At 39.8% G+C, this 15,724-nt stretch overlaps 1 protein-coding gene across 1 annotated transcript in view; it reads left to right on the forward strand.

Moving 5' to 3' along the window:
- MYBPC1 (myosin binding protein C, slow type) overlaps nt 1-15,724 on the forward strand; it is an 87,981-nt gene that overhangs the window by 36,537 nt on the left and 35,720 nt on the right. The window contains exons 6-11 of the mRNA XM_018556628.1: nt 1,754-1,789; nt 3,468-3,572; nt 7,967-8,115; nt 9,355-9,472; nt 11,355-11,406; nt 13,867-13,923. Of these exons, the coding sequence (XP_018412130.1) occupies nt 1,754-1,789; nt 3,468-3,572; nt 7,967-8,115; nt 9,355-9,472; nt 11,355-11,406; nt 13,867-13,923 (517 nt within the window). The remainder of the gene's footprint in view (nt 1-1,753; nt 1,790-3,467; nt 3,573-7,966; nt 8,116-9,354; nt 9,473-11,354; nt 11,407-13,866; nt 13,924-15,724) is intronic.

Consider the following 15,724-nt stretch of genomic DNA (forward strand, 5'->3'; position numbering starts at 1 on the left):
GCCCCCCCCCCCCCCCACTCCCCCAATTACACACACATTTTTGCTATAGGGCCCCATGATCTGTAGTTATGCCCCTGCTCCCACAATAAGTCTCTATAGGTTGAACTCAATGGACTTTTTTTCAACCTGGCTAACTATATAACTATATGTAACATTCCTTTTATATCAGTCAAAAGCCCTGGAAAAATTCAAAGCCAATATACATGGAATACATGGAATATGTGACCTGTACATTAATTCCTTTACCTCCTCCATCTGTGTAGGACCTGTACATTTAATGTATCTAGTGCAACATTACCAGATCAGTGTTTTAACCCCCTCAATACCAGCATGTTTTTGAATTTAAAAAAAATTGTTGCAAAAAAAATAGATCACCTTGAAGTGTCTTCTTTCCAAAAAGGGCCCTTTTAGCCAATAGGAGAACCTACCAAAGGCCATCAGAGTAATTTGTCCTGATATCTCCTGTTCATGTGATCTTCCATTGTGCTTCCCTACTTTCTTAGTGTTCTCTGAGGACAGGTTACTGAACCACTATTAATATTATAATGACACACTTAAGCAAATGGAAAGACACACGCTTAAGGAAGTTTATATCCCAAGGATTAACACTCAGAGCCACCGGAGACGGTATAATTGCTGAATTACGTAAACCTCACATTAGAAGAGCAGGAAATATAGCCTCTGTTACAGTACATCCCATCTTCATAACTGTAAGGAACTTATAGACTGATAATAAGCAAATTCTAGACACAGGAATACTTATGTCCTGGATACTTAATGAACTTGCTTTCCTGTCTGTTCACTGACAGTTTCACACAGTTAGTTACAGAAATACATGATGTTCTAGAATACTTACAGGAAACGCTGCAACAAGGCCTTTCACCATTTCTGCTATAAATTAAATAACTTATCAGAACATGGAAATCTTCACAAACCCTGCTCCTTAATACTATAATTGATGTCTATGAGATTCATTAATTCTGCAGTGGGAAGCTTTTGGAGATCAGATCCTGATCCTGATCAATCAAGTCTTTTAGATGAACCTTCTTTATAATAAGGAACTTTATCCATCAATCAATTGTCTCCAAAAACAGTTATATTTAGGACATGCAACCTGTCAAGATTACCAGTGTGTTTATTTCAGCTCTCAACCAAACTTTCAAGCCCTCAAATGGTTGGTGTCATAACTGATCACATGTGCAGCACCATGGTGACTACAATCCAAACAGAGACTAAGATGGCCCCTTCCGCGGCTTTAATGGCTAGGAGGTTGTAGTTCTGTTTTAAATATATGATACAAGAAAATATAGAGCCAGTTGTTTCTTTAATTTAGATTTAAGTTTATAAAAAAAAAACAACTGGTATTCATTTGTTTTTCCCCTACTTGTATTGTACCGAACAGGTTAGAGGTAAAGTTGTTCTCTTTAACAGTACACATGAGCAGGGGGTTGTAACTTTTTCCAAGCCCCTATTATAATAACAGTACAACCTTTACTGCATTATTTGTTTAGTAATGCCTATTACAAAATGGCCCAAGCCAATAAATAAATCTGTTAAGAATCAAATGAAGCAAAAACACAGATTGCAGAGATATTGTACACATTAGTAGACATTAACTTGATAATCATTTTCAGGACATAAGAATGAAATGCTGTGGTCCCTATGGTGTTTCAATGCCTTTAGCACCTCCAAATATATAATTTCATTTCCAGCAGTTTTTCATTTACCTTGCGCCATCCATGTTTTCTTTCAGATGAAAATGCTCGATCTTCAGAAAGGAAAGACTCTGGTAAGTCATTTTCAAATAAATGAACAATATAAAGCAATACAAAAAAGACCCTGTTCTTAGCGAAATGTGAAGGCCCACCTATTGCAGCGGTACTATCCTCCCTGCACCTTTTAACAGACATTTTGCACCAAATAGATGTCAGCAACTGTACCCTAAAACACACAGCACACAAGAGCCTGGAAAGCACCACATTGTAGAGTCCAGTGTCCAAAGAATACATTAGGTAGCTTAGCCTTATTTAAAAACTCACTCATGAAGAGAAAGATCAAAGAAAGGGTTACACCAGAGGCTGTGCCATGGCTCTGAAGCTAGAAAACAGTCTGTGGCTAACTGATACAGCACAAAAGTGACTGAAAACTGTCGCAATGCAGAGTTCAATGCTTGAAGGAAACATATTAGTTTTGCTTTGCCTTATTCAGAGGGTTATGAACAAAGAAAGAGTTCAGACTGGGTTACACTGGAGGCTGAGCAAGTCTGGGGAGCACTTTTCTGCTAACACAGTATGCTAAAGTCTGGAAAGCCCCACAACGCAGAGTTCAGTGTCCAGAGGCTACATACTATGATGACCTTCACCACAACCAAAGGATTAATTACAGAGTGAGTCTTCAGCGGCTGAGTAACACCATAGGCTTCGTCATGACTCTGGATCTGGAGAGCACTCCAAAGTAACTAAGTAACTAACACAGTACGCAAAAGTCTAGAAAGTACCCCAAGTAAATTCCAGTGCCCGAAGGTCACATTCAAGGCTATTTTGGTGCAGTTACATTTTTATTAGGACTCACTCCACCCCCAACCTACTCCCAGTTGTGTACTCACCTGTCCCCAGTCCAGCAAGATATCACTGACTAAATCACCCAGCCACTTGTAAAAATGTTCTCGGCTGGGTCAATGCACTCAGCAATCCAATTAATTCCTCTTGAAAGTTAGTCCAGAGTACATGCTCATACTCAGAAGTCACTAGGAATAGATGGGATTGCAGATTGAATGTGTGGGCCCTGCAGGGAAAAAATGTTTCCCTGCAGGGCCCTTGGCCAGCAATATCTCAGTGGATCAGGTATAAGTGAGTATAATGAGGGGGGCTGGGGTTGGGGGGACTGTGATGTAAGTGAAACTACATAAAGGTGTATCACTTTTTTTTTTCTTTGCATGTAACTTCTTCCCAGAGCAGTGAAGGGACAGCATGCAGGGAATGGGTCTGAATTGCATCTGAGCTCTGCATGGGGACATAAAAGAACTGTGCGGGGTGGGGGTACTAGTACAGGGTTTATATGGCAAAAATGAACTTGTATTGTAAAGCCACAAAAGAGTTTTTAGTTGTGTTAATTTTATTGAATAAATAAACTTCATCAGCAAGAATTGCAAAGGAAGTGAGGGTTATTCAAATGTAACATCTGTATTTTTTGCAGACATTTTCTTTTCAGGTTTAAGAGCAGAAAGGCGAGACCAGGAGGCTGATCATATAATGAATGTTATTTATTTATTCTTGCTTTATTTTATCTACTTACTAATGCTACTTTGTGTTTTTCACAGAGAAATACTTATAACTGATCTACACACACTGAAAATATAGGAATGGGACCCAGCTTTGTTTTACTTGAAATAGCACAATAATTGATTTTTAAAAATTAGAATGTCCAAATAAATTAGTAACAAATGACAACTGTATTAATTTTGCATATTTGGTTTCTTGGAGAAGGGCAACCTGATGATGCGGACAAGAGGGATAATTCACAGCGAACAACTTTATTTATTGAGAAACCCAATAGTGGAACAGTAAATGTGGGTGAGTATTACTGGGGATTACATACACCATATATTGTTTGTATGCTATTGAGTGAGTCTATCTAATTTATTAGAACAAACGTAGAGTTAACTTGTTGCACTCCTTACCGGAAAGCCCCAATTAAATGAAGGGGGAAGCTCGCAATGACTACGGATGGTGCCACCAGATAATGAAGATATATGGATATCATCAGCACACCAAAAGTATTGTAGTCCAAAGTGCTCGTATATTTCAAAACGTCACGTCGTCAGAACTAGCGCTTTCGGGGCTCATCAGGGTCCTCTTTATCAGGCTCAGCAATGACGTTGCTGAGCCTAGAGAGCACTCCAAAGTAACTAAGTAACTAACACAGTACGCAAAAGTCTAGAAAGTACCCCAAGTAAATTCCAGTGCCCGAAGGTCACATTCAAGGCTATTTTGGTGCAGTTACATTTTTATTAGGACTCACTCCACCCCCAACCTACTCCCAGTTGTGTACTCACCTGTCCCCAGTCCAGCAAGATATCACTGACTAAATCACCCAGCCACTTGTAAAAATGTTCTCGGCTGGGTCAATGCACTCAGCAATCCAATTAATTCCTCTTGAAAGTTAGTCCAGAGTACATGCTCATACTCAGAAGTCACTAGGAATAGATGGGATTGCAGATTGAATGTGTGGGCCCTGCAGGGAAAAAATGTTTCCCTGCAGGGCCCTTGGCCAGCAATATCTCAGTGGATCAGGTATAAGTGAGTATAATGAGGGGGGCTGGGGTTGGGGGGACTGTGATGTAAGTGAAACTACATAAAGGTGTATCACTTTTTTTTTTCTTTGCATGTAACTTCTTCCCAGAGCAGTGAAGGGACAGCATGCAGGGAATGGGTCTGAATTGCATCTGAGCTCTGCATGGGGACATAAAAGAACTGTGCGGGGTGGGGGTACTAGTACAGGGTTTATATGGCAAAAATGAACTTGTATTGTAAAGCCACAAAAGAGTTTTTAGTTGTGTTAATTTTATTGAATAAATAAACTTCATCAGCAAGAATTGCAAAGGAAGTGAGGGTTATTCAAATGTAACATCTGTATTTTTTGCAGACATTTTCTTTTCAGGTTTAAGAGCAGAAAGGCGAGACCAGGAGGCTGATCATATAATGAATGTTATTTATTTATTCTTGCTTTATTTTATCTACTTACTAATGCTACTTTGTGTTTTTCACAGAGAAATACTTATAACTGATCTACACACACTGAAAATATAGGAATGGGACCCAGCTTTGTTTTACTTGAAATAGCACAATAATTGATTTTTAAAAATTAGAATGTCCAAATAAATTAGTAACAAATGACAACTGTATTAATTTTGCATATTTGGTTTCTTGGAGAAGGGCAACCTGATGATGCGGACAAGAGGGATAATTCACAGCGAACAACTTTATTTATTGAGAAACCCAATAGTGGAACAGTAAATGTGGGTGAGTATTACTGGGGATTACATACACCATATATTGTTTGTATGCTATTGAGTGAGTCTATCTAATTTATTAGAACAAACGTAGAGTTAACTTGTTGCACTCCTTACCGGAAAGCCCCAATTAAATGAAGGGGGAAGCTCGCAATGACTACGGATGGTGCCACCAGATAATGAAGATATATGGATATCATCAGCACACCAAAAGTATTGTAGTCCAAAGTGCTCGTATATTTCAAAACGTCACGTCGTCAGAACTAGCGCTTTCGGGGCTCATCAGGGTCCTCTTTATCAGGCTCAGCAATGACGTTGCTGAGCCTGATGAAGGGAACCCTGCGTGGCCCCGAAAGCGCTAGTTTTGATGACGTGACGTTTTGAAATAAACAAGCACTTTGGACTACAATACTTTTGGTGTGCTGGTGACATCCATATATCTATCTAATCCATTAGAGGCATAAATAGGAACAGGTTAAATGGCGTGTATAAAGTTCATTTTCTATGCATCTTTATTTATTACAGGTGATATTGATTTTAAATGTATGAACCAATGCCTTGAATTACCAGCTGACTACATAAGCCTCTCAAAAAAACTAATGAAGTGGCCTTCCCAAAGTTTTGTCTCCACCTTCTCTCACAAGGCCATGATGAAATTTTGGAAGCAGCATTTTGCCAAACAAATTTCTGAGAGATAATATAAGCCAGCATGTGATGCAGTTTGCCCAGGGTTTGAGTCATGCTGACCTTTATCAAAGGCTAACCATAGCTGATGATGTATAAGTCATTCATTAGCTGGAAGAGTATGCAATTACAAGTTTATGTGCATGTCACTTGACATATTCTTACACGTCCTGAGCCAGGGAAAACCTACAGTAATCTTTTTTGTTGGTTTTCTTTTTCCTGTATCCCACCAAGAACATCTAATTCTGCTAAAAAAAAAGCAATGCTAATTTCTGGTAAATGATGTGTGAAATAGCTACAAGCACGTATGGTTGAAAGCAATAGAAGTCTAAATACCGAAATCCTCTTTGCTGTATGTTTAGAAATGACCCTTAGAATTAAGCTAAATCTTACTCTTTTTATACACATGTAATTGTGAGCCTTGTATACAGTCATTAAGAACTATATCAATCCCAATTTTTTGCGAGGAGTGGTACCCCCGCCATCTCCCGATTGGGTCTGCCTCTACTGGGGTCTTGGGCCTCTTTTCATTTTCTCTCTCCTCTTTCTCCCCTCCTTGCCATTTGCTTTTATTCCTTCACGGTCTGAGCCAGGGTGAACGACTGGGATGCACACAGACTCCAAGGACAACTTCCCTCTTCATCTCCTGAAGAAGCGCTATCTAGTGCGAAACGTTGAGAAAATCAAGCTCCTCCATCATCTTCCATTATATAAATCATGTTATGTAATTATGAACTTTTCAATCATGCTTTTTCAATCATGTTCAATTGCACAAGAATTCTGATTGTCATCTACATATGAATGAATTTAATCAATGTGGAGTGAGTTTATAGGGGAATCATGTTGTCAATTTTATCAATTCTATTTGCTTTTTAATCAATTAAAATATACTTTTTCAAGAAATTCTTGGTGTGCAAGTTGTCAGTCGGCTGCCTAAAAAACCCCAACTTTTCTGACTTTTCGATAAAAGAACTATATCACTGTGATTGCATGGGGCTGATTTACCTTTGGAGTAGAGCATGTTTACCCTGCAAAGTGAATTTTCAATTTGTAAGGGAATTTTCACTTACCTTAGTGAATCTGGTAAAAATTCACTCTGGAAAGAATACCCAGTACAGCAGAGCTTCAATACATTCAATTAGCTAAGTGAATATTCCTTTGCAAGGTAAAAATTCACTTTGCTAAGTGAACAGCCTAATCGCCTTTGGGAAATCTGTTCTATTTCTGTTTGTGCATTCAGGGCCAGATTTCAATAATATGCAATTTCCCACCCCACAACATCAGATCCTTGTGTCATATACAGCCTTATGCGTCTAATTACCTCACTACATCTCCACTACGGCAGGCAGTGGCTGAATAAGGTCACTTTTGGTTAGTAATGCTGGCAACAGGGCAGGCTATGAAAATTGAGTTTAAACAGTTGCCTATAGGAAGTAAGCAGAAGCCTATGGTTTCTTACACATGGTTTGAATCTATTACATCATAAGCAAAGGTTGACCCATGCTTAGGTAGTGTAAGCAGTAATTATAACAAGGTAAGGAAAAAAGGAAAAGCCTACCGAGTCTAACACTTGACATTTTTCTACCTTAGACCTGGGTTTTGTGTACTTCCCACAAATCTAGGCCTATGTACTGTATATTGCTAAATGTTCATCCATTGGCTGCACAACAACATTGTTTAGCTATAATAACTGTGGCCAGGCTCAAAAGGAAGAAGGACCCACACTGTAATCCCTCTTTCGATATATCATGTCCAGAACCCTGAATGCCATTCCCAACATACTTACCTCTACCTAGTGCCTTAGCCCCTCCTTTTCTCCACAGTTATGGTCTCTAACCATAAAGGTGCTGTTTGAACCTGGAGCTTGTTGTCTCCAATGCTTTTTTGTACTACTCATGCTGCTGAAGGTGTATGTGAAAGATGATGACCACCTATTTTTGAGGAACCGTGTACTTATGATGATTGTAAAATGTAAAACCAGAACAAACCATTGAAGACAAATTGAAGTACCTTACATGCGCCTAAAGCTATAGCTGTGAGATTACTGTGAGAAAAACTGCTAGGGTAAGTACAATAAATCTGAGAAGATTGGGTAGGGGAGTATTGAAAAGGTTTCATGAACTCCCTCAACAGAGAACTTTTGCCCCTCACTGAAATAAATGATGGGAAAATATAAATGAGTAATATGTGTCTGTGTCCTTGTGTGTACAGTATACCTATACTAGTATTGTGGTATTTCAATGGTTTGCTTTTTTTTTTTTATCTTTAAAGGGGGTGATATTAAGTTTATAGCAAAAGTGGAGGCAAAGGATCTCCTCCGTAAACCTATTGTGAAATGGATGAAAGGAAAATGGATGGACTTGGCAAGTAAAGCTGGAAAGCATCTTCAGCTGAAGGACACATTCGACCGTATTAATAAGGTATTTTGTACAAAGCTATGGTGTTCTTCAAAGATTGTTGTTGGTTTGAGTAGAGTGGTGCTGGCTGTAGTTCTGTTACAGAATATGAGAGGACAGCCTGACAGTAACATTGACAAATGGAACGTTGTGATGACTAACCTGGAACCATGTGCAGCATTCCCTGGAGTTCATATGTATTATAACAAGAGACTGAATAAATTTGTCACTTTCACTTGTACCTAAAAACTGCATGTAGTTAGTACCCTGCTTTTTGATATTTTTTTATTTTTTACTAACTGCACTTATTGCAAACGTTAGTCAGCTGGTCCTGCATGTACACAAAAGCAAAACATTTAACAATATCTTAAGTACTGAACAATATCACTCTTGCTCTTGGCCTCTTACATGTACATCGTGCTAACCTTGACTGCTGAACAAGCCTTTTGTTTCCAGACCTCAATCATTTAAGCTCTGGTTATACAAAACATTTGAATGAGCCAGAAGAGTAACTCATCCCACTTCTTTCTGTTTGTTCTATGTACCTATGTACAGACATTCATTTAGAGAGAGTCAGTCTAACAGCATACATCTTCTTTTGTGCTGTCTATTTTAAAACAAAAACAAATGCTCTATGCCACCAGTCCAGTCTAGTGGGTGCTCCATGCAGTAAATAATTAACTGTAGAATTAAGATTCTTTATATGTTGTAAAGAAAAAAAATCAAACATGAGTGATTTTTGCAGCGATATCGCTCATATTTCCACGCGATATCGCTCTATGTAGCTTCTCCAATCCATTTCAATGGAGATGTTCACATCTCGTCGCTCAATATCGCTTGTAGCTTGTCGCTGGTAGCTTGTCGCTCCTACATGACCCTTTTTTCGAGCGATTTCAAGCGATTTTGCTCCTGATTGCATACAGCCCAATAGGAAAAAGTTGCGCGATGTCGTGCGACAAGTCGCTCAATATCGCTCAATATCGCACATATAAAATCGCACGGAAAATTGCGCGATTTTCATGTCGCTCAGTGTGAATGGGGCCTAAAGCTTATTTTATTGCTACGTTTGTTATTATAATAATCATTTACACAACATTGTCACTAGACTCAAGCCAGTATACTCAAAATTTTATTTTAATAAAGAAAATAACAAAAAGACAGCACAATGCTTTTAGAGAAAACATTATTTATTCACACAAAATTGTTAATTAGCAGTATATGAGCTATATTAAAACTAAATAATATATTATTATTTTTTTATAGACATACACATATGAAATGCAAATCATAAAGGCAAAGGAGAACTATGCTGGAAACTACAGATGTGAAGTAACGTATAAAGATAAATTTGACAGCTGCTCATTTGATCTTGAAGTAATCGGTAAGTGTTCACTGTAGAAATGTTGTATGTAACTATCCATTTTAATACAGTATACACAATTGTGTTATACATACACAATTGCACACACAATTATATGATGGAATTAGGTAAGAGTTAAAGGAGAATGATGAGGCAAGTGATTTTCACCCAGCCTCATAATCTGAGCTGACCTGTGACAATGAAACTGTCACACATCGGCTCAATAGATAGGGAAGTGAGCGAACACATACCATCGCTCGCTCACTTCTCGATCTATCCCTGCAGAGAGCCACGACTGTCACTCACGGCTCCCTGCAGGGATTCCCCCCCTATCCTTTGTCTGATCCTTCAGCGCTGACTGGCGTAAAGGACGGGGGAGCGGGCAGATACAGCTGGCTCTGCCTCTAGATAGGCAGAACAGAAAAAAACAAAGTCTGAGGCGCAACTGCCCTTGGAGTTGAATAGGTGAGGGTATAGCAGGGGTTAAATGGGCTAGGGCATGCAGGTTAAATGCTGCCCGAGAAGCAGTTTCGTAGATATTTTTCCCTCCGCAATGTAATCAATATCAGGGGTGAGGGAGAAATAAAAACAAAAAACAAAAGAGGTGCACATGAAAATGGAGGCAAGTTGAACAGTGTGTGGTGCATATATCAACTCACCGCGAGGTTCTTGGGGAAGTGTAGTCATCGACGACGGGGTTCCTGTTGGAGGCAGCGTCCGGCGGTCTCTTCTGGGACTGGGTGCAAGGACTTCAGATGCCGGGTCGGTGTGCGATTCTATCAGATGCCTGTGTGTGGGACGTGCTGCTGGGCTGCTGGACTGCTGGGCTGGGTTGCGATGGCTGGTGGACGTCAACCACGTCCTGTGTTTGAGGAAATCTGGTTCGCTGGCGGGTGGGGGACGCCGATCGCGTCCTGTGTTGGATACGGAGATTGCAGTGCGGGCAGTGGCTCTCTGTACGAGGTGGATGAGTGACGAGGTGCGCAGGCGCCGCCGAGCGACGGCGGTCGTGTTGGTCCAAAAATGGATAGGACGCTTGTGGTAGTCTAGGTGCACATTTTCATGTGCACCTCTTTTGTTTTTTGTTTTTATTTCTCCCTCCACCCCTGATATTGATTATATCGCGGAGGGAAAAATATCTACGAAAACTGCTTCTCGGGCAGCATTTAACCTGCATGCCCTAGCTAATTTAACCCCTGCTATACCCTTACCTATTCAACTCCAAGGGCAGTTGCGCCTCAGACTTTGTTTTTTTCTGTTTTGCACCCTTACCAAGTGGACACCCCGGTCCACTTTGAACTGAAGCCGCACGCCACCCCCATCTCAACACCATCCTCCTCCACACAGCCCCCACTCAACTAAAAGTTCTGAGAAAGTCAGAACCAAAAAACCCCCCATCCCTCAGGAGAGCGCCGTCACACAGGACTTGAATCCTCAATTTTTCTATCTAGATAGGCAGAGCCAGCTGTCACTCACGCAGCAGGGTGGATCCAGACAGCATTGTCTGGATCCGTTTCAGCTGCGGCGTCTCAGTATACCGCGAGCTGCAGCTCGCGGTATACTGAGCTTTGGGTGACGGGAGGACGCTAGTTTGTGTCCTCCCATTACCCTTAGGAGAACTAGGGGGAAAAGCCCTAACCCCACAGTTCTCCTTTAACATCCCCACTGCCTGCCAACACACAAGCTGCCCTAATATCATTTGTAAATGATGCCATAAAACAAGGGCAATTTTAATGTATTTAGTGAACAATGGTTGTAGTTAAAATGGTAAATGCCATGAAATGTACGACCATAATTTACATATGGTTAGGGCTATTTATAAAATAATTTTTTTGTGTATCAAAGCACATGCAGAGCTGAAAGATAGATACATACTTCATTATTTTTTCTTTCTGCTGTGTAGCCGCCCCAGACGCTTCCCAAACTCTGGACATTAGATCTGCATTCAAGAGAAGGTAAATCATGGAATGCTTTGTGAAAGAATTCCCAAAATACTTTACAAAATAAAAGGATTTATCAGAAAGGCAAAGAGCCATGATAATGTACAAATGCAATAATTTAACAGGTTGTCATAAGCTATTGTATAAATGCCCCTAATACAGAACATATGATCTAATACATAAATATGATCAGCCTTACACATTGAAAAGTGTTAAAGTATTAACACAGCTTCAGTAGCTGAGATAAAACAAACATAATGCATAGGAGATTTTTAAGGTGTCAGACATATATTGTATTGAGCATTAATAACCAATATTTTTTTCCTCTAATTTCAACTAAAACTTATGTATATGTATAAAAGAGTCTCACCTGTGTGCGTCAATACTGTGTCACTACTGTGTCCTACTCATTGAACATTGTTATCTGTAATGTAGAGACTCTTTTATGTACATTTTTGATGTTATAGATAAAATTAGAAATAAAAACTTTTTTACATTTTATTTAGTTACTAATGCTCAATACAAAATATGCATACCACATTGAATGTCCCCTATACAATATATTTGGTTTGTATTCAGTTTTATATTTAGCTTCAATAGTTAGTTAAAGGGTCAGTCCATCCACACTGATAATACAGTTTTGGGTAGATGATGGAGAGATAATCCACCTGACAGTTTCTTATATCTCTTGAAATCTGGTTCGGTGACGGTGAAATGTCTCCACATGGGTTCCCAAGTCTTTACATCTGCTTAGCAATTCCATTGTTTCCAAACAGCTAGTGTGAGAACACTTAAAATTTCAAGGTGAGTAGAACTAGATCCAGAAATTTTTGCAAGGAGATCTCACCACTGCAGTCTACAGTGATCCAATGAGCCACTTACTGACATGGCCTTCTGGTCTCCAATAACAAATTAAATTTCTCTCTTAGGTGGACCTACCTTGTGATGTTTTGCACAGGTCAGGTAGATGTCAGGATTTTCCCCAGTTCCATGATTCACTAGTTTCAAAATGGAACTCTACTACTGCCAGGTTTTTATTGCTGTTCTAAGGATTTCCCTCACTTTCTGTCCGTCCTAGAAACATTGGAAAATAAGGGCCAATCTTTCCAGAAGGTTCACAGAAAACAATAAAAACTTTTTTTGAAAGAGTGGAAAATGGGGAGTTGGTTCCTATTCACATTCGCCAACAGAGATCACTTGTCAGCACTTCAGCATTGTGGTTGTAAAACTATAATGTTGGTTTGAGCCACCATCTCCTACGATAGTGACCAAAGCCTAAACCAAGCAAAGTGTTGTATTAGAGTTTCTGTCTTTTGTTTTGTTTGAAATTTCATCTTACAAAAGAGTGCAAGGATGTTTAATGTCATAGTTGATATGCATACAAATACACTTGCTCTTAAAGGGACCATATCACTTGCCTTGAACCACAATAACTTTTATTTATATATTAAAATTATCTTGCTTATTCTATTTAGAGTTGTATTACATTTCTAATTTGTTATTTAATTTTTTATTTTTAAATTAAAGCCTAGAATGGGGAAGGATTAAAGCCTTGGTAAGATTTTTATTGCTGTTTGTGCCCTGTCACTGGGACAACGAAGGCAAATCTCTCCAATGAAGACACAAAAGGAGCAGACTGCCTTTTTTAGAATAGGAAGGGTTAGGAATGCTGGCAAGATACTATTGCTGTTTTAACCCTGATTGGGGAGATTTTCCCTTACATCCTGTACCAGTGACACAGAGTATGTCACCAGGACATGAAGTGAGCGGGAATCTCTCCAATGGGGGCATATGTTGCTAAAAACCCAACTATTCCATGTATAGTTTTTTGTGTAAAGTACATCTATGTGCCCTAGATGACATGATCTTGACCGGTAAAATCCTAACTCAATATTAATTTGATTTGTCCATTGAGTAAAAAGATTTTCTGGGCATACCGTATTCTTTCATGATAATACAGAGAGTTTCAAAGACTGAATGTTATTTGAAAAGGTGACATAATGGAAAGAATACATGTTCACAAAAGAGCAAAGGCCTAAACCTGCTTTTGTGTTTTGTGTTGCATATTGAATATAGCAATGATTTCTTTTCACTATGGTATGTGTGAGCACAAATCAAGATAATGTTTTGCAACATACAGGTTATATGTAAAAACATTGTCTTGTGACACCATATCCAGACTCAACAAGCTTATTTAAGGACTACTTTGCAACAGCAAGAAACCAGCCAATATTAGATTTTCTTAGCCCCATGCTATGGCCTGGAAAGTAATATCTGATGGTTGCTGCTGGTTGCAGCGTATGTTCTACTTCTTATATTCTGTTAAATAAGCTTTACTGTGTTTGATTTTCTAGTCTATCTAGAGATAACAGTGATGTGCCATGTTTTTGTGCCTTTACAGGCAATGTTCTTTATCTCTGATGTGAATGTATGTTTGTGATAAACAGAGAATTCAAATTTTTATATTAATGACAGCGGTGAAGGACAAGAAGATGCAGGAGAGCTTGACTTTAGTGGTCTCCTGAAACGTAGGTGAGGAATGCAGTGTTGTCATGCCGTGTTAAGTGGCAGCTAAACCCATCTGAGGCAACACAGGTTGTCAATCCACAGTTTGCAGTCCCTTTCCTGATTTTCCTCATTAGATGATAACTCTGGCATTGTTATTTCCTTGTATTTACAAGATCCTTTACCATTTGTCCAGGAACTCATGAACCCTTTTAACTATCAAATGCATGTGGTTAATTAGTGCATACACCTGTCCAGCTTTAACCGTGGTGTTTTGCGTAACCTACTAACTTGTGCATGCTTGTGTATAGATTCGTAGGTGCAAGTGAAATCCTTTCAGAAGATACATACTCATTGTATTCAGTGGCCCAGTATCAGGGGCGTAACTAGAAATCACAGGGCCCCATAGCAAAATTTTGTATGGGGCCCCGTGATTGCTAGTTATGCCACTTGCAGAGCCCACCTGATATACCAAACAGCCCACCTGAGAGTGACCCTGCAGAGACCCCCAATGACTCTCTATAGTGGGCTCTGCAGGGTCTCTAATGGGCTGCACACCTCTTACTTGTCAGCGCTGTCTGCCTCCGTGGTTGCCGGGGCACCGCCTCCTCTTCCATCGACGGGCCCTGCCTCCTCTTACATCACTGGCCCCACCTGCTCTTAGGTCGCTGGCCAGTGATGTAAGAGGAGGCGGAGTTGCTCTTAGGTGGGTCCTGCCTCCTCCTTCACTGCCAACGCTGGCCTCTTCTGCCATAGCTGCTGGCTGTCACTGACACAGCGCCGCAGTGGCTGTGAGGGGAAACACCGCTGCTGAGCTGTGTCAGTGACAGCCAGCACCCTTACATGCCGTAGCGACCCAGGCAGCCCACACGGCATCAGAGGGATGCCCTGGCCGGGCCCCCCTGTGCCCGGGCGCCATAGCGTCCGCCTGGGTCACTATGGCGATTGTTATGCCACTGCCCAGTATGCAAACCTGAAGCAAATTGAAAACAAATTGCTTAGAAACAAGAAGCAAGAATATTGTTTTTAAATCCACAAAAGTAAAGATGGACCATAGGTTTTTGAATTGTATGTGGAGACCCAAGAAAAAAAAAAACAGAACAGGCAAACTCTAATTGATATAGTAGGGAATTAATCTAGGGCCCCAATACTGGCAGGCCACGGTGCTAAACACTGAGCCACCTTATTTTCTTTATAAAGTTAACAACAAAGGTATGATTTTCTGCTATGGGCCCCTACACTTTCCTTCCTTTCAGTTTTTACACATGGAGATCATTATGTTTGAAACATTGAGACATCATTATGCTTTTCAGCATAATGTTTGCATGTAATAATGGTATCCAAGACCAAAGTGTGTGCAAAAGGCAAAAGCCCAACAGCAAAACACGGAAACATTGCTATGTGCAATGCACTGGAATTGGTCATCCAGATATAATCAATATATAACTTATTTCAGTGTTCATACAGTTTGACTAGTTGGTAAACCAGATGCTTCTGGTCAAACTGATGCACACAGTGTTTCTAGAATAACAAACGCCATTTCACATTGTCAGTATGTGAAATTTTCATTCTGAAGGCCTAGTCAGAATGTTGCATCAAATAACAAAAATTATTTATACTTATTCATGTGTACATGAATATATCTATAAAATTAGCATGGAATGCTAATATAAGAAAAATAGTATTTGAAACTTAAAGCAGGAAAATCCATCAATCGTGTATCTTACACCTCGCAAATATATTACCTCTTCACTTCAAATGGTTTAACAGCATTATAGGGTTTTGAAATAATGACCATCTATAAAAATTATTATCTCAGCTATGTGGT

This window comes from Nanorana parkeri, unplaced genomic scaffold (assembly GCF_000935625.1).
Source record: "Nanorana parkeri isolate BGI_ZX_2015 unplaced genomic scaffold, ASM93562v1 scaffold244, whole genome shotgun sequence".
NCBI classification, from domain to species: domain Eukaryota; kingdom Metazoa; phylum Chordata; class Amphibia; order Anura; family Dicroglossidae; genus Nanorana; species Nanorana parkeri.